Genomic DNA, 22986 nt, shown 5'->3' with positions numbered 1-22986 from the left:
CAGGACAGTCACCTTTCTCTGGTGTAATAACTAGTGGACAATGAAATTACAATGAAATCCACACCTTTTGCTGCTTACAGGCATTGATAAATAGCAGTGGGGACAGTTGAAAATGTATGCCCCTACCGAGACTCAAACCTGGGATTCCTGCTAACCATCTTCAAATTAGTAGACAGTTTATACATCCATAACTATTCAGAATTTATTGCTAAAATTACACTAACATCATCACTGACAGAAGTTGCAGACAATATTCAAAGTGATTCATGTAACTGTTTTCTTAATAGGTATTGTTGGCCGGACTGGATCTGGTAAAAGTTCTCTTGTAGCAGCTATCTATAGAATGGCCGAACTGTCATCTGGGAAAATTACAGTTGATGGTGTTAACATAGCAGATGTCAAGCTCCAACATCTAAGGAGTCGCTTGTCAGTTATTCCACAAGATCCTGTACTGTTTTCAGGAACAATAAGGTGAAACCTTCATACATTTTACAGTTAGTAATTGTGTTTAAAATCCATCAGAATCAGACATTACTTTTTACTCATTTATGTTTTCAGTCTTAAGCATATTTCTCATTGATCACTTAGCATTATTATTTTTTATTGTCTTTTCTAACCAAGGAGCTCATCGGTTTTATGACACAAGCACTACAGTATATACAAATTTCATTCTACACTGCCAGAAAAAAAATAGTCATCCTTTTAGAGGTTTCTGTTTCACTTAAGGTTTGTTGTTGCAACAGTGCATATGGAGTACATGAAATGGTTACATTTACAAATAATAGCACAAGGAGTTATAAGGTACCAGGTATTGACCCATCCCAAAACACCCACATTAGTATGTGATGTAGCCTCCACAGGCGACAATGAAGGTGCTGATCCTGGCATCCAGTCAATCGTAGTAGTAGTAGTAGCAGTAGTAAAATTTATGTGCACGTACACATACATGCACACAAGGATGAACAGTATTCTAAAAGTACAAGGGTGCATAGTACCCTATACGAACTTTTATTTAAACAGTATATACAACTTTGATTAATCGCATAAAAGATATTTTCCATGGATTATTGTTAAGATTTAAATAAAAACACATAGTGGTTGTGACTCTTCTGTCCAAAATACTAATTAAGATAATAGAAACATTTGACTGAAAACACTATTGACACTGACTGTGGCATATAGTATCAACATAGTACATGAATATAATTACTTGATACTGGGTTGTTGAACGTTCTCCCTCACACTGAATTGCAGTCGGGCAGTAAGACAATTTTTTCATTTCTTTTATATGCACTGGAATGTTTTATACAATTTTGTACTGGAATGTTTGTTTGTTTCTGTGTAATATCCTTGTTTACTCTTTTTACATGGATATCATTACACATTCTTGTATTATATGAATGCAGACATGAGATGGTTGTGAAATTTTCACTTCACTTTCACTTTTTTGTAGTACAGTCACAGTAAAGTTAGATTATTTAGCTTTTGAAATAGCTGCTTGGAGGGTTACCCTCAAACTGTTGGTAAATACTCTAACAGCTCATTTTTGTAGTGTGAAGATTGTTTTTAGATTTATTGTATTATGACTCCAGAAACTGAGGCCATGAGTAATAGCACTGTGAATGTAAGCCAAGTAGACACTTCTGCTACACTGTTCACTAGATACGTTACTAATTACAAGTACTGCAATGCAAGCAGAACTTAACTTGCTAGCGAGATAGTGGATGTGGGCTCTCCAACCTAATTTTCATCTTTGTGGATACATTAAAATTTTGTGATAGCCACTCTCTTAACATCTTTACTTTGTGTTCTGAGGTCCAGGACATTTTGTGACTTTGTTTTCCTGTAATGGATGTAATTAGTTTTTGAAATATTTGAAGTTAACTTGCTCATTTCAAACCAATTTTGTAAATATTTCAAAACTCTAGTTGCAGATGTTGGCAGTACTTGGTTTACATTAGTCGCAACATTTGTATCATCAGCAAACAGGGTTATATGAGTAGCACTGATTGACATTTTGATATCATTAAATAAATTAAAAATGAGAGAGGTTCTAGAACACTTGCCTGTGGTATCCCAATTGGTACAAATTAAAATCAAATCTGTAAGCAATACTTTGGATTTTAATGTTGGCTGAGGTAATTTCTGCTACCTGTCTTCTGTTATGGAGATAAGACTGAAAGCATTTTTTCACAGCTCCTCGTATACCAATAGCTTCTAACTTGTCTAGCAAGATATCATGTTGGACAGTATCAAGTCCAAATTTATTCCTATTGTACAGTTGTGTCTGTCTAGTCCTATTACAATATTTTCAATGAAATGAAAAATGAAAAATAGCTGATTCTGTACTCTATCCTTTGTGAAAACCTTGCTGGTTTACAGACAAGAGATTGACTTTTTCAAGGAAATTTGTTATTCTATGTTGCATTACTGTCTCTATTACTTTTGAAAATACAGATAACAAAGCTGCTAGTCTATAATTTGTCACTTCATATATATTGCCCTTTTTATACAGTGGTTTTATTTTTGAGATGTTTAATCTTTGAGGAAACAGTCCTTCAGATAATGATATATTTATGATGTGTGAGAGCGGTTCTGATATGACATGAGCACATGTTATTATGACTGAAGCAGATACTTTGTCAACCGTGAAGACATTTTATTCTTCATTGTTTTTATCAGTCTTAGAACTTCTGATTTATTTGTGGGGCATAGCAATATTGAAATGACACTTTGTTCTCTTGGAACAGAGGTTCCACTGTTCCTAAGGCAATTTTTACTCAGGTTGACTGCAGTGTTTATGAAGTAGTCATTTATGTAATTTGCAAGGGTGAGATTTCTGAGTAACACACCATGATCATCTTCTAAAACAATGTCATCTTGACTTTTAACATTATTATTTATTTCTGTTTTTTACTACATTCCATATTGTTTTTGATGTGTTTGCTGACCTTAAAATTATTTTGTCATTGTGCATTGTTTAAGCTTTTTTAATCACCTTCCTGCCAATGTTCTTATACATCTTAACATAGTCTGCGAAGTGTTTATCTTTGTTGTTTTTTTTTTTATTTGACTGGTATATTTTAGAGTTTGGCTAGATACTCTGAGAGCAGGTAATAACTACTGGCTGTTGTTCTTTGGCACAACACTTATTTTGTTAACTGTTTTGGAAAACAAGTCTCAAATAGGGACATGAAAATAGTAGAAAAGATTTGTATAAGTCATCGGTTGTTGTTTTTGAAAATACATTTTCCCAGGTTTTGTTTGCTAACATCCAAATAAAAGTATTTACGTTTTCTGTGCAGAAGTGTCTTTTATATTCCCACTTATCTAGTAAAACAAAGAGAAAACTGTATCTGTCAATCCGAAACAGTTCCAATGTTGATGCTATAGCACATTACAAGAAATACTGCAAAATATTAAAGACTGTAATACGGACATCAAAGCAAATATATTACAAGGAAAAGATAGTCATAACAGATAACAAAATAAAGACAATATGGGATATATTGAAGTAGGAGACCGGTAGAACAAGACATGAAGAGGAACAAATAGCATTAAGAGTAAATGATACATTGGTGACAGATGTGTAAATGTTGCAGAACTTTTTAACAAACATTTTATAACTATTACTGAAAAGATGTGGTTGTCAGGTTTGGTAGATGCTGCTATGGAATACCTCAGACCAGACATTTCAAGTAACTTCCATAATATGAATTTGACCCTCACTACCCCAACAGAAATAATGTCCATCATAAAATCTTTAAAATCAAAAACATCTAGTGGGTATGATGAAATATCTACAAAGTTAATTAAAGAATGTGATTCTGAGCTAAGTAACATATTAAGCTATCTGTGTAACCAGTCGTTTATCAGTGGAATATTTCCTGAATGGTTGAAATATGCTGAAGTTAAGCCACTGTTTAAGAAGGGAGATAAGGAAATAGCATCAAATTTCCATCCAATTTCACTGTTGCCAGCATTCTCAAAAATTTTAGAAAAAGTAATGTACAATTGGCTTTATAACCATCTTATCTCAAATAACGTACTGTTAAAGTCACAGTTTGGATTTCTAAAGTGTTCTGATATTGAGAAGGCTATCTACAATTACAGTGAAAATGTGTTTAATTCATTAGACAAAAAATTGCAGGCAACTGGTATATTTTGTGATCTGTCAAAGGCATTTGACTGTGTAAATCACAATATCCTTTTAAGTAAATTAGAATATTATAGTGTAACAGGAAATGCTACAAAATGGTTCAAATCTTATATCTCTGGCAGGAAACAAAGGGTGTTATTAGGAAAGAGACATGTATCAAGCCATCAGGCATCATCCAACTGGGAACTAATTACATGTGGGGTCCCACAAGGTTCCAGTTTGGGGCCCTTACTTTTTCTTGTGTACATCAATGAACTTTCGTCAATAACATTACCAGATGCCAAGTTCGTTTTGTTTGCTGATTATACAAACATTGCAATAAATAGCAAATCAAGTGTAGTCTTAGAAAGATCAGCTAATGAAATATTTGTGGACATTAAACACTGGTTCCAAGCCAATTCTTTGTCACTAAACTTCGAAAAAACACACTACATGCAGTTCAGTTCTTCTAAGGGGTGTCCCACGAATATAAGCTTAACATACGATGACAAGCAGATAGAAGAAGTGGACGGTGTCAAATTCTTGGGATTACAGCTTGATAACAAATTCAACTGGGAGGAGCACGCTACAGAACTGCTGAAGCATCTTAACAAATCTGTATTTGCAATGTGAATTGTGTCAGACATAGGGCATATAAAAATGAAAAAGCTGGCATACTATGCCTACTTTCATTCCATAATGTCACATGGGATTATTTTTTGGGCTAATTCATCAAGCCAAGCTAAAGTTTTCCAGGCACAAAAACGTGCAGTAAGAGTTATATGTGGTGTGAACTCAAGAACGTCCTGGAAACAATTACGTTTGTTATTGTCACTGTTGCATTTCGAAATCTTTTCTGTCGTCTTATTTTCCTCTTTCTGTTTTTGCCAGTAGTTTCACTTTGGTTTCACTTTGAATTCACCTTCTCCTTTTTACCGTAATCTGCTATACTATTTTATCCCGCCTATATATATACTCAATAATACGTAACCCACTTCCAAACCATAACCAAAAAAAAAAAAAAAAAAAAAAAAAAATTTTTTGCCGCTTTCAGCACTACCGCCGCTATAATATCCACCGTTTTCTAGTTCACAAACAGCTCCTTTCACCTTTTAAACAACCATTTCGGCCAGTTCTAATAACTTTCGCTTTATTTCCATCTCCGTTTTTCCCACACCACTGATCATTTTTAGCCGCTTCCCACAGGTTTTAACGCGATTATTTCTTCGTCAGACAATTGTTAGTCTCATTTTCATAATCTGCCACCACAATACCACTCCTTTTAATATACTACACGCAGTTTTTTCGAAATTTTCCCGAATTTCTGCGTCCTTTAACGTGTTTTGGCGGCAACAACCACCTAACCTTTATGCACATTGTTATCTACCAACCCAAGTCCAACATAGCCCAGCTGTAACCAACACCTTTTCGCCTTTTTTCATTCCAGATCTCCTGTTTCTTTCCGGTTCACCTTTATCTCTCCCCATATATTTTTATTTTCATTTTCATTTCACCTCATGTTAACACTTTCCACCTTCTAATACCATGTCACCCTCACAACACCCCCACAATGACCCCATTAAGTTTTATTTACATTCCCTCCGCAAACATGCCTTCGCCCTAGCCAGATTACACTCCCATATTCTATTTTCTCAGGCTTGTCTGACATTTGGCATCACCCCCAAAGGCCTTACACTTAAAGTTCCCATCTCTGGCTGCAACCCTTCCTTCCATCAGTCCCTATACCAGTTCCAAACTGAACAATCCATTGCCCTCACCCACCTAATCCTTCACCTACACATCAACTCAGCCAATGAACACACCCGTCAACTCCTATCCCTAATAAAAGTCCTTAATCTTTCCTCTCCCACATCCACACCGGCTGTCCAGAGCATCCTCCTACAGGCCAACCGTAAATTAGAACAGCATGCCACCCTCCACCTCAAAAAACTATCCAATCTCCTGGTTTCCCACCTCCGGAAAGGCAACTCACTCACCCTTCACAACCTTTCCAGCAAACCTCAACCTCCTCTCATTGCACACAAACCCAGTCTCTCCCATCTACTCAATCTCCCACTTCCAGCTCCACTCCCTCCAAAACCTCAAAATTCCGATCAACACAATCTGGAACCACAACACCCTAATTCAGTAGTTAACCTTTCCTCCAAACCTCTCTCCCAATCCGAAACCTCTGTCCTATCCAAAGGCCTCACCTTCAGCCCCACTCCCAGATTCAACCAAACAGCCCTCGTCAAAGATTTACTGTCCTACACTCGTACTCTCTGCTGGAAGTATCACTTTGCCACGAAGAAAAATGATCCTAATCCTACTCCTAATGATCCGACTCCTCAAGACACCATCCAAATTGAACCCTGCCTGGAACAGTTCCGTCCTCCGTCACAGCGGGACCCACCTCCTCTTCCTCAAAATCACCCTCTCCAAACCTTCCAGGAATATCTGACTTCCAGCCTTGCATCTCAATCCTTCTTAAAAAACCTTAATCCTACACCCAACATCACCACTGCTGAAGCCCAGGCTATCCGTGATCTGAAGGCTGACCGATCCATCATCATTCTTCCGGCAGACAAGGGTTCCACGACCGTGGTACTTGATCGTCGGGAGTATGTGGCTGAGGGACTGCGTCAGCTTTCAGACAACACCACATACAAAGTTTGCCAAGGTAACCCCATTCCCGATGTCCAGGCGGAGCTTCAAGGAATCCTCAGAACCTTAGGCCCCCTGCAAAACCTTTCACCTGACTCCATCAACCTCCTGACCCCACCGACACCCCGCACCCCTACCTTCTACCTTCTTCCTAAAATCCACAAACCCGATCATCCCGGCCGCCCCATTGTAGCTGGTTACCAAGCCCCCACAGAACGTATCTCTGCCTACGTAGATCAACACCTTCAACCCATTACATGCAGTCTCCCATCCTTCATCAAGGACACCAACCACTTCCTTGAACGCCTGGAATCCTTACCCAATCTGTTACCCCCGGAAACCATCCTTGTAACCATTGATGCCACGTCCTTATACACAAATATTCCGCACGTCCAGGGCCTCGCTGCGATGGAGCATTTCCTTTCACGCCGATCACCTGCCACCCTACCTAAAACCTCTTTCCTCATCACCTTAGCCAGCTTCATCCTGACCCACAACTTCTTCACTTTTGAAGGCCAGACATACCAACAATTAAAGGGAACAGCCATGGGTACCAGGATGGCCCCCTCGTACGCCAACCTATTCATGGGTCGCTTAGAGGAAGCCTTCTTGGTTACCCAAGTCTGCCAACCCAAAGTTTGGTACAGATTTATTGATGACATCTTCATGATCTGGACTCACAGTGAAGAAGAACTCCAGAATTTCCTCTCCAACCTCAACTCCTTTGGTTCCATCAGATTCACCTGGTCCTACTCCAAATCCCATGCCACTTTCCTTGACGTTGACCTCCACCTGTCCAATGGCCAACTTCACACGTCTGTCCACATCAAACCCACCAACAAGCAACAGTACCTCCATTATGACAGCTGCCACCCATTCCACATCAAACGGTCCCTTCCCTACAGCCTAGGTCTTCGTGGCAAACGAATCTGCTCCAGTCCGGAATCCCTGAATCATTACACCAACAACCTGAAAACAGCTTTCGCATCCCGCAACTACCCTCCCGACCTGGTACAGAAGCAAATAACCAGAGCCACTTCCTCGTCCCCTCAAACCCAGAATCCCCCACAGAAGAACCACAAAAGTGCCCCACTTGTGACAGGATACTTTCCGGGACTGGACCAGACTCTGAATGTGGCTCTCCAGCAGGGATACGACTTCCTCAAATCCTGCCCTGAAATGAGATCCATCCTTCATGAAATCCTCCCCACTCCGCCAAGAGTGTCTTTCCGCCGTCCACCTAACCTTCGTAACCTGTTAGTTCATCCCTATGAAATCCCCAAACCACCTTCCCTACCCTCTGGCTCCTATCCTTGTAACCGCCCCCGATGCAAAACCTGTCCCATGCACCCTCCCACCACTACCTACTCCAGTCCTGTAACCCGGAAGGTGTACACGATCAAAGGCAGAGCCACGTGTGAAAGCACCCACGTGATTTACCAACTGACCTGTCTACACTGTGACGCATTCTATGTGGGAATGACCAGCAACAAACTGTCCATTCGCATGAATGGACACAGGCAGACAGTGTTTGTTGGTAATGAGGATCACCCTGTGGCTAAACATGCCTTGGTGCACGGCCAGCACATCTTGGCACAGTGTTACACCGTCCGGGTTATCTGGATACTTCCCACCAACACCAACCTATCCGAACTCCGGAGATGGGAACTTGCCCTTCAGTATATCCTCTCTTCTCGTCATCCGCCAGGCCTCAATCTCCGCTAATTTCAAGTTGCCGCCACTCATACCTCACCTGTCTTTCAACAACTTCTTTGCCTCTACACTTCTGCCTCGACTGACATCTCTGCCCAAACTCTTTGTCTTTAAATATGTCTGCTTGTGTCTGTATGTGTGGATGGATATGAGCGTGTGTGCGAGTGTATACCTGTCCTTTTTTCCCCCTAAGGTAAGTCTTTCCGCTCCCGGGATTGGAATGACTCCTTACCCTCTCCTTTAAAACCCACTTCCTTTCGTCTTCCCCTCTCCTTCCCTCTTTCCTGATGAGGCAACAATTTGTTGCGAAAGCTTGAATTTTGTGTGTATGTTTGTGTTTGTTTGTGTGTCTATCGACCTGCCAGCGTTTTTGTTCGGTAAGTCACCTCATCTTTGTATTTATATATAATTTTTCCCACGTGGAATGTTTCCTTCCATTATATATATATATATATATATATATATATATATATATATATATATATATATATATATATATCTGTGTGTGTGTGTGTGTGTAAGTAAAATCTAACTTCTGCACCATTTCAGAGCATTAATGTGTTCATTGTAAATAAGTATTATAGTAGTTGTATTGCACGTTTATTACCTTATAAATAAATAAATAAACTTTTTTATTTTAGATTCAGTGCACTAGTATTTGTAAAATGGCTCTTTCATATAGTGTTCATTAAAAAATGACGATCATTCCACTAGGGACCTGTGGAATGGTACATTAGCTTATTTGTTTTAGTTGTAAATATTTGTCATGTATTGTTGTTTTTCTGACATGTTCTAAATCCTGGAGGACCTCCTCACTATGGATCAATTGGAATGAAAGTAAATCTAATCTAATCTTAACTTATACTTTGTTACCTTGGGTATAGAAGAATTTATACATGTGACAAGTGTGTTGTGATCTGAAAGACCTAAGTTACAATTTGTGCCTCAGTGAAACCATTTTCCATGCTTGTGAAGATATTATCTAATAGAGAAGATGAAAACTCTGTTATTGTACTGGGGTTCGTAAAGAGTGGTTTCATGTAAAAGCTGTTTAGGATACTCAGAAGCTGTCTCTTTTCTTCACTTTCAGTTAACATGTTAATGTTGTAATCCCCACATAAAAATAATTTCACTTCATTATTATATAAACTGCTTAACACTGCCTCCAGCTTTTTACAAGCCGTGTTTTTATCGCCCATTGGTGACCTATATATTTGTGTAACAATTAGTTTATTGCTCTTGTCCTCAGTTTTTGTCTCTGTGTCACATGATTCAAAATCTTGCTCAGTATTTAGATGGTCCTCTTCTGTTTTTGTTTAAACTGTAATTCTGTTTTTGTATAGATGCATACTCCACCGTTTTTACATACATTGCGGCAGTAATGAGATGCTGATATAAATTTGCTTATATTCATAACATGTAATTCATTTTCCTTGCACTAGTGGCCTGACAAACAAATTCATGAGTCATCAGCAAAATTATTTAAAGCTAATTCTAAATATAACAATATTTTTAAAAGGATTGGTGCTACTCACCATATAGCAGAGATGCTGAGTCGCAGATAGTAACAACAAAAAGACTGTAAGAGTTGTTGACTGATGAGTCACACAGGTCACTTCTCATCCCATCGTATCCCACACACGCCCAATTGGAGATAAGTCCACAGACAGTGCTGGCCAGGATAGCTACTACACATCTTGCAGAACTTGTTGAGTTTCACAGGCAGTGTATGGGCAAGCATTATCCTGTTGGAACAACACATCACCCTCCCATTGTGCCGGCCTGAGTGGCCGAGCGGTTCTAGGCGCTACAGTCTGGAACTGCGCGATGTCCTTAGGTTAGTCAGGTTTAAGTAGTTCTAAGTTCTAGGGGACTGATGACCTCAGAAGTTAAGTCCCATAGTGCTCAGAGCCATTTGAACCATTTTTGAGCCTCCCGTTGCAAGAGTGGTAAAAGAACAGGGCTAAAAAATTCTGCACATAATGAGTTCTGGCTAGAGTCCCCTCCAGAAACACCAAACATGAACGAGAGTTTAGCTTATCGCACTGTAGACCATAAGGCCTGGGGTGGAGCTGGTGTGCCTTGGACAAATGCATTCTACAAGACAACCCTCGCCAGTTCTATGTCATACGCACAGATGACCATCAGTTCGTGCAGGCAGATCTGTTTTCATTGCTGAAAACCATGGTGTGGCATTACATCTTTCAGGTGATCCTCACCTGGTGCCAGCCGAGCCATGCGCATCAATGCTGTGGCATGAATGGAAGAAGGGCTAGAAGTGTGCACGCCCATAGTCCCACTGCTAATAACCAGTTTGCAACAGTTTGTGTTGGCACGTCTGGGCTCACAAGCCATCTTATCTGTGCTGTTGTAGCTGTACGATCTGCCACAGCTGCCCTTAAAATACAGCAGTCCTGGTGGACAACCAGAACCTCCTCTACGGGTGTGAGAATGTTCACTTGACCACTGATACCAGTGTTGTTGCACAAATGATGGAGCACATCCAACTTGTCTGTCTATTCTCCAACAGCACTACCCCTCTGTTCAGAAGGCCACAATTTGACCCCTTTCAAACTCACTCATTTGGCTGTAGGAAGCAAGAGTGCATCTCAACCTGGTTGCCTGCTTGCTTCACACATTTGCACCACACTTAGTCTTCTGGCTGTGAGTATGCCTTATTAAAGGATAGACACAGGTGCTCCCTTGTAGCTATGCCACTACAGTATATGTTGGTAGATGATGTTGAAATCATAAGCAGTACATCTACTATCCTCTATATGGCATATGCCATCATCAGATCAAAATTGACATTGTCTTTCCAGGTGTACTATTTTCTTTTCCTAGCACTGTATTTAAACTATTTTCTCATTGTGACATCATGTTGTAGGAAAAATCTTGTTATCTGTTATTTTGTCATAATTCTGAGAAGACCTCTTGAGCAGTTTTCTTTTATAAAATGTTGTGTATTGGTTAATGCAGAAGTAACACAATGGTGTTAAGTAAAATGTTCTCAGTCTTCAATCTTCCAGTGGTTAAAACGCCATGAGCTTTCAGTCAGTTTTGCTATTGTCAAATGGAATGACTGCTGATGGGCTCCTTTTGTGCCCTTATAAAGGGTGATTGTTTCCACCTTGTACAAACTCTAGGGATTGATTGGTGGGACGATACAGAACAAAAAAGTTCTAATGAAGTTATGTCCGGAAATGCATGGTTTCCATTCTAGATACCATTTATTCAATCCTACGTTGTTACAGAGACTGCAGTCTAATATGTGCTGTACCACACAGCCAGAGTTGCAGTATGCATGGTTTCCTCCTGGAGGGTGCTACTGTTCCTCATAGTCATGTCTAGCACCCTCTCCTGCCATAGTAATTGGTAATATTGTGTCTGATTCACTTCCATTGCTGACTCACATTGTAGTAGATGTGATATGGCATTGTACACAGTGGTTCCATATTCAAATTGAGAGCTTGCTGACATGGTGTTTACTTATTGAAAGGCAAATGGCAAAAGACGGCAGGCAGCAAGGTTGTCTCAGGAGACCTATCCCCTCTGACAACAACTACAGCTTTCAATGTTTGCAATAGTGTTTTCCCATTTGTCCAAGACAGGTTTGTTTCATGAAGGACATACACCAGACTTGGAGGAAAATGTGATTAACGCTGTGGAAGGCGATTGCATTGTCAATACCGGGCAGTTGACCCACCAGTACTGGGTAAGCCAGAAGACCGTGTGGAACATTCTCCATGATGATTGGTACTACCCTTATCATTTAAGAGTGCACGAAGGGCTTACTAGCGACAGACTTTCCATATTGGAAGCAGCTTTGTCACTGTTTTCTTCACCAGGCAACCACGATTCCAGGATTTGTGTCATCCATCCTATTCACAGATGAAGCCAACTTTATGTAGAGTGGTATCTTCAGCTTTCATAATGGTCATCTCTGGAATAGTATGTAGAACGCCCTTGGTATGGTTACAGCAAATCATCAGCATCGGTGCTGCCGGGATAATTTGCAACCATATTTTGGGACCAGTCTTCCTTCCACATAGCCCAACATACTGGAATTACAGACATTTCATGCGGGTGACTTTTCCACTCGTGGTGGAATAAGTGCCATTGGTGATTTGAAGGGTTATGTAGCTGCTGCATGATGGTGCTCCAGCCCACTTCGCTGCTAACGTCCAGACACATCTCAATCGTGTCTTCCCTGATCAATGGATCAGACAAGGGGATCCAGTTGCATGACCTGCTTGTTCACTGTATTTCAACCTGTGCAATTTCTGGTTACGGGACCATTTCAAAAGTATTGTGTATGCAGAGCCCATTCCAGATGTGGTGACACTGGAGCAGAGCATTCATGCTGCCTCTGACACTGTTTGGATGCAGTCTGGTCAATGTGGACATGTAAGACAGAACAAGCTACGGTGCACATATGCATACATTGAAGCACATGGAAACCATTTTCAACACATACTGTAACTGTGGTTTGCATGGTACAGCGCATATTAGACCGCAGTCATTGTAACAATGTATGATTGAATAAATGGTCTCTAGAATGGAAACCATGCATTTCCATACATGAGTTCATTAGACTTTTTTTGTTCCTTATCCCCTCATTGATCAATCCCTATAGTATGTACATGGTGGAAAATATCACCCTGTATACTCTAGTTCTTGGCAGTGACACCTCTGGTGCAGATGCTATTGCCAATTATATGCATATGTTAGCTCTGCATTATATGCAGCCCTATGATCACTGGATCCCAAGTTGAGCTGTACGGTGCTGTCTCTATTAAGAATGTCAGTGATTTTTATTTTGATGGCTTCCTTACCAGTGGGAATTGTGGGGGTGCATGATGGCATGATAGTCTGTTACTCTTGTTTATGATCCCTACAACAATGTGACAATTCTGCTGTAGAAGAACTTAAATCATCTACAGAAAGCTTTAGGCACAGGGCATAATGCTGTGATTAATTATTAAATGATGGGTGTACCCAGTGTGTGGGTTTTAGAGTTGTGGATGCTCTTCATACACAACTGAGTAGCTCTTTTGCTGGCAGAAACTGGGTTATCATATGGCTGACAATGACTGCTGTTAAAGAATGGTGGTAGTTTGGCATAATGAATCAGAAACATTTGGATAGTCTTCAGACATCCCAGCACCATCTGCCCATCTATGCTGTCATGTTTAATTCTAGGTTTCCCAGTGAGGAACTATGAATAAATGCCACTCCAAAGACTTGGTGTCATTCACCTCTTCATCAGAATGAGCGCTACATTACATTAGTAATAACCATTTGACATAGCAATCTGTTCTGGCAATAGTGCCTCAATAACTCTTATTTGAGTATTTTGATAACTAAGGTTTTTGTTAATATGAAGTCATCAGGCAATATGTTAAGAGGAAACTTCACCAGCTGTGATGCACTTTGTTAAAAATTTGCACCATGTGCAATTAAATGAACATCTTATAGTTATTTTAATTTCTGTCTGTCTGAGATGTAATTGAATAGCTCAGTTATCAGATGTGTTTTGCTTTTATAGATAAAGCATTAGCAAGGTTTATTTTGTTGTCATTGTCAGCAGAAGTTACTTTTCATTATTTTAATTATTATAGACAGAATGACAGTTTTGATTAAGTTTCACATTTTAAAGATATTACTGTCAGTATATGTGTTCCTATTTACATATACCGAGCGAGGTGACGCAGTGGTTAAACACTGGACTCGCATTCGGGAGGATGCCGGTTCAATCCCGCGTCCGGCCATCCTGATTTAGGTTTTCCGTGATTTCCCTAAATCGCTCCAGGCAAATGCCAGGATGGTTCCTTTCAAAGGGCACGGCCGACTTCCTTCCCCGTCCTTCCCTAATCCGATGAGACCGATGACCTCACTGTCTGGTCTCCTTCCCCAAAACAACCCAACCCTATTTACATACCCTAGTTCCATTTCTTTATGCCTTTTGAGCACACTTTTTTTTTATTTTTATACATTGTTTCTTTGGGCACTTTACTTTTTGTTTTCAAACTTTGTATTATTTGTAACTTAGGGAACTTCTCGATGGATATTACCATTTTGCTGTCAGTGCTGGTGGATATTACCATTTTGCTATCAATGCTGTGTTGCTGATTTTATTTGTGTTACACTGTTTAGGGGTAGTGCCAATATCAGATAAGAAAATCAAACAACAGAAAGCCTTGAATGGAATAACAAAAATATTATGTAAAGGATAGACTGTTATTCACCATACAGAGGAGATGCTGAGTCGCTGACAGGCAAAACAAAAACATTCCTATAAATTTTAGCTTTTGGCCAGAAGGCCTTTTTCTGTGGCAGAAGTTATACACACACACACATTCGCAGAACAACAACTCACATGCACACGATCACTATCTCTGGTCACTGAGTCCAGCCACAGCAGCCATAGACAATAATCATGCATGTGTGAGTTATTCTTGCATGAATGTGTGTGTGTGTATAACAGTGTTGTTGTGCCTGTCCGTCACTCAGCATTTCCTTTGTGTGGTTCAATGTTAATAAAAACTTTTTTAAAGTCTATAATGAGCAAAAGACGTGTTGCCTGCTCATAATGTTTACAGTATAACCATTGGAGATGCTCCAGAAAAGAGGACCACATCTGGTGAATTAGCTTTTCAGTTTAGAGTACCCTTAAGCCAAAAAAGAAAATTAAAAAAAATAAAAAAGAAACAGTAATTATGACAGGTATTGAAGAGGAGGGCGACACAAATAATTCATGCACCTCTTAATTTATGGTGTTCTGGTTACAATCGGTACATCTCAGTATTATTCATAACTATGCTGTAGCCCCTAACACAAGTTACCAGAAATGGAAATAAAACAAAATTACTTTTACTCATAATATTTTAGCCCTCAGTAAATTTGATGGTCTCTGAAGCACTTCTCATGTGCGAGATTGCTGAAGAAACAGTTCAACTGGGGAAACTTATTCTTGCTGCTACTAGTATAATGTAACATCACAGAATATGTTTGCCAGCTGTCTTATAATCAAGTTACGACCTGGAGTGACACAGAATTATCCTTTTAAATTCAATTCACAGTTTCTTGTCATTTCATTGAAGGTGTTTCATTGAAAGTGTGATATCGAGTTAGTAAATTTATATTTTTGAGTCCAGGGAGATCAATAATAAATAGTGTCTCATACATTGCAAATTATCTGCATTAGCCATCACTGGGGCAGTGAGGGAGACATACATGCCACAGTTGTTTGCTAGCTCTGTGGTAACTTGGTCATGCTGTAAAGTGTAGGTTGCATTAGTTGGAGAGCAACTTTTCACATTTTCTGTGGCAGATCTTCAAGCAGTCACATCAAAAATCAATAACAAAATCTGAAGAAAACTTCTCCATCATAAGTATTCTTACTACTTTCAGCATCTATAGATCTGATTATGAAAAATTTATGATATTGCAGAATTGCATGTTCAATAATGCTTGTGGTACTGAATAATTTGCTAGCTGGTTCACTGAACATTTCTATACTATTTGTCTATGAAATAGGACAGCATGTAGACACAGACTGTTTTGTAGTAAAAAATGTTTAACATCTTTCTAAGTTTTGATGATGTGGACATGCTCTTGTTATTGATATCTTATGTTTTGTTAAAGTGGAAGTATTGAGTCATTGACAAGCACCCACAAAAGAGAATGAAATCTTTGTTAGCTTTCAGAAAAAAAGTCTTTGATGAAATGGAGACCGTGGACACATATGTGTGCACGTGCACGAGCATGCCCACACACACACATACACACACACAAATGCGCTTGCATGTGCTTGCACTCACCAGTGGGGCTTTCATGCCTACTTCCCCATCTTTGTTTGTTCCTTCCTTCCTCTTCAGACACCACTAGGCACAGAGTTGGTGACATGCTGTCAGATAGTCTTGTGCAGGAGAATAATGTTCCCCACGGCAGTGTTTTAAATGTTATTCTCTTTGCCATAGCCACTGACATTATCATGTCCACAGTATGGTATCTTATCCAATACTCCTTAAATATTGATGATTTTGCAGTCTACTGCTCTTCCTCCAATGCCACAACAGCAATTAGTCAACTGCAATTTACAGTGAAGAGGTTGGAGCAATGAACTACAAAGACTGATTTAACTTTTTCGTGCATAGAAGTGTGTGTGTTCATTTTAATTGTTCTTGTCATATTTTTAATTCACCTGATGTGTATGTGGGATACTCTTCCTTTTTAAAGACTCTGTGAGCTTTTTTGGCCTCATTTTTTACTCAAAACTGTCACGGTTAGCTCACCTCAAAGATCTGAAGGCAAGATCCCAGATGGCACTGAACACTCGAAGTGCCTTAGCCACAGGCCCGTCTGTTCCAGTTATAGGGCCTTTGTGCGATCATGGGTGGACTCTGGGTGCACAGCATATGTGTCAGCAAGGCCTTCTTAGATGAAGATCATTGACACTATATTACCAAGAGGGGACTAGGCTAGCCTTGGGTGCTTACAGGACCAGCCCCATATCCAGTCTCTGTTCTGAGGCTGCTGGAACGCCACTTTCCATCTGGTGGCAACTCCTCATGGTGTGTCAGGCGGTCAGTTTCTTACTACTCCCACCTCCCCAGCATACCATAGCATTGCTTGTCCAGCTATGGAATACTTTTTTACCCATCATCCGTAAGCAACAAGGCCATTTGGGAGCCGCACTGGAGTCCCTTAATAAGGAGCATGTACAGGCTCAAATTTGGGATTCTGACTGACTGCATCCCTGGTTACTGGAGCAGTCCAGAGTAATTTTAGATTTAATGCAGCAGAGGAGAGGTTACACTCCTGCATATGTTTCAATACATTATTTAATGGCATTTTAACTGAGCAACACAACTGTGTAGCTGTAGTTATGGACAGGTGTAAACAGGGGGACTCTGCAGGTTGCTCTGTTGTATTCCCTGAACGTGTCACCAAGGTCTGAGTGCATCATGACTTAACTGTCCATGCTGCAGAATTATATGCGATCTTGTGGGCACTGGAGCTAAGTTCCTTGTCTGTTCCAATTCCATGAGTGCCCTTCACTTTCTATAACCCTTGTACCTAGCAGGTAAAGTAGTCCAGAATATCTAGGATCCCCTCCTCCAACTAGAAAGGTTGAAGAAGGAGGTTTCTTTCTGCTGGGTACCAAGCTGTATGGGTATTGCGAGGAATGAAAGGGCAGATGGAGCAGCCAAGGTGGTGTGTAGAGATCTCCAAATACATCATTGTGCCATCCCCCACATACTATTGCTTCACTGTTGAGGTTCAGTGTCTTGCATTGATGATAAAAAGAGTGGCTGGCAGTGGCAAACAATAAGCTGTGTCTAGTAAAGCCCACAGCACAGTACTGGTATGCCTTGTTCCAGCCACACAGGTGGGATGAGGTCCTCCTTACTCATCTTCATGTAGGCTACAACTTAATGATTCTTGGATTCTTGCTCTGGTGCTAGTGGCATACAATCACTTTATGCCACATTTTATTAGACTGCATTTTATTTTCAGATAAATGGCAGCCACATACTTACCAACATCAACCCTCTATTTTAAGTGATATTCAAGCAAATGTGGTGAGTGTGTTAAGGGTTCTGAGATAAGTCTAACTTGTTTCCTAAACTTTTATGGAGATGTTCTTAACGTGTTAACAGGGTGGCTTTCTCAATCATGTTTCTTGCAAATTGTCAGCCAGTCACACTTTAGCTCTTCTTTTGTCTTGCGTATGTTTTAATCCCAGGTGTACCATGTTTCACCATTTCTCCATTGTCTTAAGGCATGTGAGATAGAGTGATTGTGAGGGTCATCACAGTGGGGTGGGAGTGAGTGTCCTTTTGTTGGTTTCCTCCTCACTCTGTGACGACAATATTAATCATTTTATCCACATTTGCTTCTTTTAAAATCTTTAATGCTGATAACCTTTTGCCGTTGACTGCTCTTAAACTCCAAACAACGAACACACACACCTGTACACCTACATTGTGCTAGCTGGACTCACAATGTCAGGATTGCAGGCCAGCAGGGCAAATGGGGTGGAGATCGTGTCAAGTGGCATGAGCAGAGGAAGAAAGTTATAGGAACTGTGCTCTTGGCCACAGTTTAATGATAACCAATAATTCCAGTGGACAACTGATTGTTAGTCATGCCTACACAAAATGCTGTGTAGAAATTGCAGCAGGCCTGGCTTATGACTGAGCTGCTCTCACAGGAAACCCTGTTTGTGATGGGATGTGTGAATCAGACAGGTCTAGCATCTGGGTCTTCCATTGGTATATGACCCCTGTGGCAAGAGATATGGAGAGGGAGTGGCATCACCATGGACCTGAATGCTGTGTGGGTGGGTGAGGAGGCTCTTGGGTAGGCTGTCCATCATTTCCAGGCTTGATGATAGATAATCAAAGATATGGTGAAGGATGTGGTTCAATTGCTCCAATCTGGGTTGATATTTGAAGATGAGGGGAGGCACTCATTGGCAGCTGATTCTTGGGGATGGTGGGATGATTAGGCAGGGGGAGGGGTGGGAGATGAGAATATGGAGTGGAAAATCTGCATATGGACTAGGTTTAGGGCCATCCATGGCCAGACTATATTAGAACATTTTTTAATGTGGAGGGGATGACAGCTGTCAAAATGCAGGTACCTTAGGTGTTTAGTGGGTTTATTATTGCACCCCCCCCCCCCCCCTCGCGACACAATTCCCACCCCAGTCCGCCTGCCGAACTGCAATCCTGGCGTTGAGTGCCAAGCCATCACAATTTAGTGCACGGTTGTGTGTGTGTGTGTATTTGTGTGTGTGTCTTTTGTGTGTGTGTGTTGATGACACAACACTTCTGCTATTCGGGGAGTGGTCCCCTTTACTACTAAATTATTTACATTCTGCCAAAACTTTCCCTAATATATTTATATTGCCTGGTGGCTCCCTTCCATCCTAAACCTTGTGTCATCTGTCCTTTGTTACTGCTCATGATTTACATCTACTTTGTCTTTCCCAACTTCTACATTCTCATGTCTCCATATGATTTATTTCTCGCCTTTGTTATGGCCTTTGTTACGCACCCACTATACTGGTGTCAACTATTGTGGCCATGCATGAATCTTGTGATACCCTGCAACACTAGTCAGGGCCATTTTGACTGCACTGCACGCTATCCTGTGAACCACCCATCTGCTGGATCACAGCTAAAATACTTAAACAAACCATTACATTTCATCTCCAAATCAACCCATACCTTGTCACACATTCTTCCTGACAGAATTTTATGTTCTTTGACTATCCACCCTCCCCTGCTCTCCAGAGGCACAGTACCTTAACTGTAATTGAATATCCTCACATTACATAACTATCCTATTGCCCTTCTGGTATTTTCACAATCCCAGACCCATGCCTTTGTATCCATAGCTCCCTTTACAGTGTTTTTGTTCTCCTACTTTCCAAATAATATCACATTTTCGTAGCAAGATCACATCTCTCTATCTGCTCCAATTCAGAAAAGTATCCCTATCCTTAAGTAAAAACCAGCCCCACATCCTGCTCTTTAATTGCTGCCTAAACCATGGAATCCCCCCAACAGCCTAACTATAAAAATTCCCTTTTCTGAATCCGACTCTTCCTTCCACAATGACCTTCATGTTTTCTGGTTCCACCATTCCTACTTCTCACAAACCTGGTACAGCAAATATTCACCTCAATGGTGCATGCACGCATGCCAAAATCACCTCTGTTCCCTCAGCAAGGTACTGTTACCGTGTAATCCTAACTATATACACCACATATCCAAAATTGAAACCCCTGCCCTCCCAACAGTTGTAAGATCTCTCCAGACACCACGTCTATAAATTATAAACTTGTTGACATCCTGCTCCCATCTCAAAGCAGCACACCCCATCAACACCTTTTCTACCCACAGTGACCCCCTTGCCAACCCCTCATAGCACCCACACCCCCTGCCGTGCTGACCTTCCCAATGTGCCGCTTCCTCCAAAATTCCCTCCATAAAATCCAGAACACAAGAAATTCAAAACACCGTTGTTAACCTTCCCCCAAAATCCTCAATCCTATAGGAGTTTCAGTCCTATAGAAAGGCCTTACCTTAAGTGCCCTCCCCCCTGCCAACCCACATTTAATCATTTTGCACTTCTCAAATACCAGCTATCTTACTCCCAGTCCTTGCAACAGCAAACTTATTTGCTATCAATCCCTCCAACCAGAATCAACTTAATACCAACATTGAAACCTTGTCCCCTCCCAGTTCAGACCACCATCCAACTGTGACTCTCCTCCCTCCCATCTAACCCCCCCTCCACCCCAGTAAACTTCCAGGAATTCCTTACCTCCATCCTAGCCTCACCATCCTCCTCAGATCCCTTTCCAGGAACACAAACCTCTCAACAGAAAAAGGACAGCTATTCACAACCTCAAAACAGACCTGGATTTAAACATCCTCCCTGCAGGGAAAGGCTCCATCATTGTTGTGATGAATCACAGTGACTATCTGACTCCTCCACCGACAAGCTCTGCTATAGTGAACCCATTCCAGAAGTCCAGTATAACCTCCAATCCTTGCTGAAATCCTTGGGTATATCCCAGAATCTTTACCATAAATCCATCTCCTTTCTCACTCCAGTGATCTCCCACATACCCACTTTCCAAATGCTTGCAAAATTCCACAAACCCAACAATCATACTCCTCCATTGTAACTGGTTATTATGCTCCCACGGAAAGAATCTCAACTCTTGCAAGTGAAACCAACAGCCAACCAAACAACCAACCAGCTGCCAAAGCCTAGCCTCTCATATGAACCATTCCCATCACCAATTCTCAACTAACCGCAATCCAACCCCACCCTTATCCCTATTCTTCAATGTTGATACCACCTTCCTATGCCTCAACATCCCTCACGCCCATAGCTTTGCCACTATCTACTTCTTCTCCAAATGTCCTTCTGACTCCAAACCCACTACATCATTCCTTATACACCTTACCAACTATCTACACACTCACAACTACTTCTCCTGTGAGGGGATGGTATATAAACAAATCCATGGCACAGCCATGGGCACCACATGACACTGTCCTATGCCAACCCGTCAATGGGCCATCTTGAGCAAAACCTTCCTAGCCTCACAAAATCCCAAAACCTCTTGTCCAGTTCAGGTTCATTGATGATATCTTCATTATCTGGACCCAGAGCCAAGACATCCTATCCTCATTCCTCCACAACATCAACACCACTCCCATCCACTTCACCTGGCTGCCTGAAACCCAATATGCTACCATCCTGGATGCTGACCCCCACCTCTCTTATGGCTCCATCCACATCTCTGTCCATACTAAACCCATTAACCACCAACAGTACCTCCATTTTGATAGCTGTTACCCCATCCTCACCAAAAAATCAGTCTGATACAGCCTGGCACCCCATGGATGGTGTATCTGCTGTGGCAAAGAATTCTGTTGCCCAGCATGCTGTAGGTCTCACTAAGCCCTTCACAACAGGCACTACCCTCCAAAACCAGTATGCAAACAGATTTCCTGTGGCATATCATAACATACCCCTAATCTTCCCACCAACCACAAAAATCAGCTGCAAAGAAGTGCTCCCATCGTCAGCCATTATCACCCTGGACTGGAGCGACTGAACCATATCCTTTGCCAGAACTATGGCCATCTGTGATCATGTCTGGTAATGGAGGACTTCCTACCCAAGATCCCTCCCACCCATCCTAAAATGATATTCCATCAACCACCCCACCTACATAACACCCAGTCCATTCCTATGCTACTCCCACCCCAACCCCTCATCACAGGGTCATAACGCCAAGGCACCATATCTCATCATCAGTAATGACATTGAACATTAGTGCTCAAATTGGTGATGTTCAAGGAAGAATGCAGATATGGCCATCACCTTGATTTTTGTTGCTATGAATTAGAGCATGCTTTACTCTACTCCCAACTTTTTAAACTTGCCCATTGAATACAAATGTCACACAGAGGTTAAATAATCACAGTGAATCAGAGTTGCCAATAATTGGGTACCTGCTGGAAATGAGAAAACCATTATCTTGCATGATTTCTTTGATGACATGCATCCCATACACAGCAAAAATGTTTCAAACTGCTTCTGTTGCCACCATACTAGAACTTCAACTAGAAAATTACAGTTGATAAATACGTTAAGAGCAACCTGTGTGCCAATACGGTTTCTAAAATAAAGGGAGGAGTTGGCACAAACCTTGGCTTTGCATTTACACTGTGTGACATTTACCGCTAGACCACGAGCCGATACATCATCAGACTTGCTTCTAGTAGGAGACATAACTTCCTCCATAAACTTTTTGTTGCTACAGTCTTTCTGTTTTATACAGATAGCTGGACTTAGGATTCTGAGGGAGTGGCCAGATTTATTGGCACCTTAAGTGAACAACTCAGACTTTGATTTTGTGGCAGCTGACTAGT

At 41.0% G+C, this 22986-nt stretch overlaps 1 protein-coding gene across 4 annotated transcripts in view; it reads left to right on the top strand.

Annotated features, from left to right (window-relative positions):
- Positions 1 to 22986, top strand: part of LOC124711518 (ATP-binding cassette sub-family C member 5-like) — a 538718-nt gene that overhangs the window by 481538 nt on the left and 34194 nt on the right. For all 4 annotated transcript variants that reach the window (XM_047241664.1, XM_047241655.1, XM_047241649.1 and 1 more), the window contains one exon: positions 288 to 471. In XM_047241664.1, coding sequence (XP_047097620.1) covers positions 288 to 471 — 184 coding nt within the window. The remainder of the gene's footprint in view (positions 1 to 287; positions 472 to 22986) is intronic.

The sequence above is a fragment of the Schistocerca piceifrons genome, chromosome 1, assembly GCF_021461385.2.
Source record: "Schistocerca piceifrons isolate TAMUIC-IGC-003096 chromosome 1, iqSchPice1.1, whole genome shotgun sequence".
NCBI lineage: Eukaryota > Metazoa > Arthropoda > Insecta > Orthoptera > Acrididae > Schistocerca > Schistocerca piceifrons.
The sequence above is the reverse complement of the archived record's forward strand: the minus strand, read 5'-3'. Positions and strand labels throughout refer to the sequence as shown.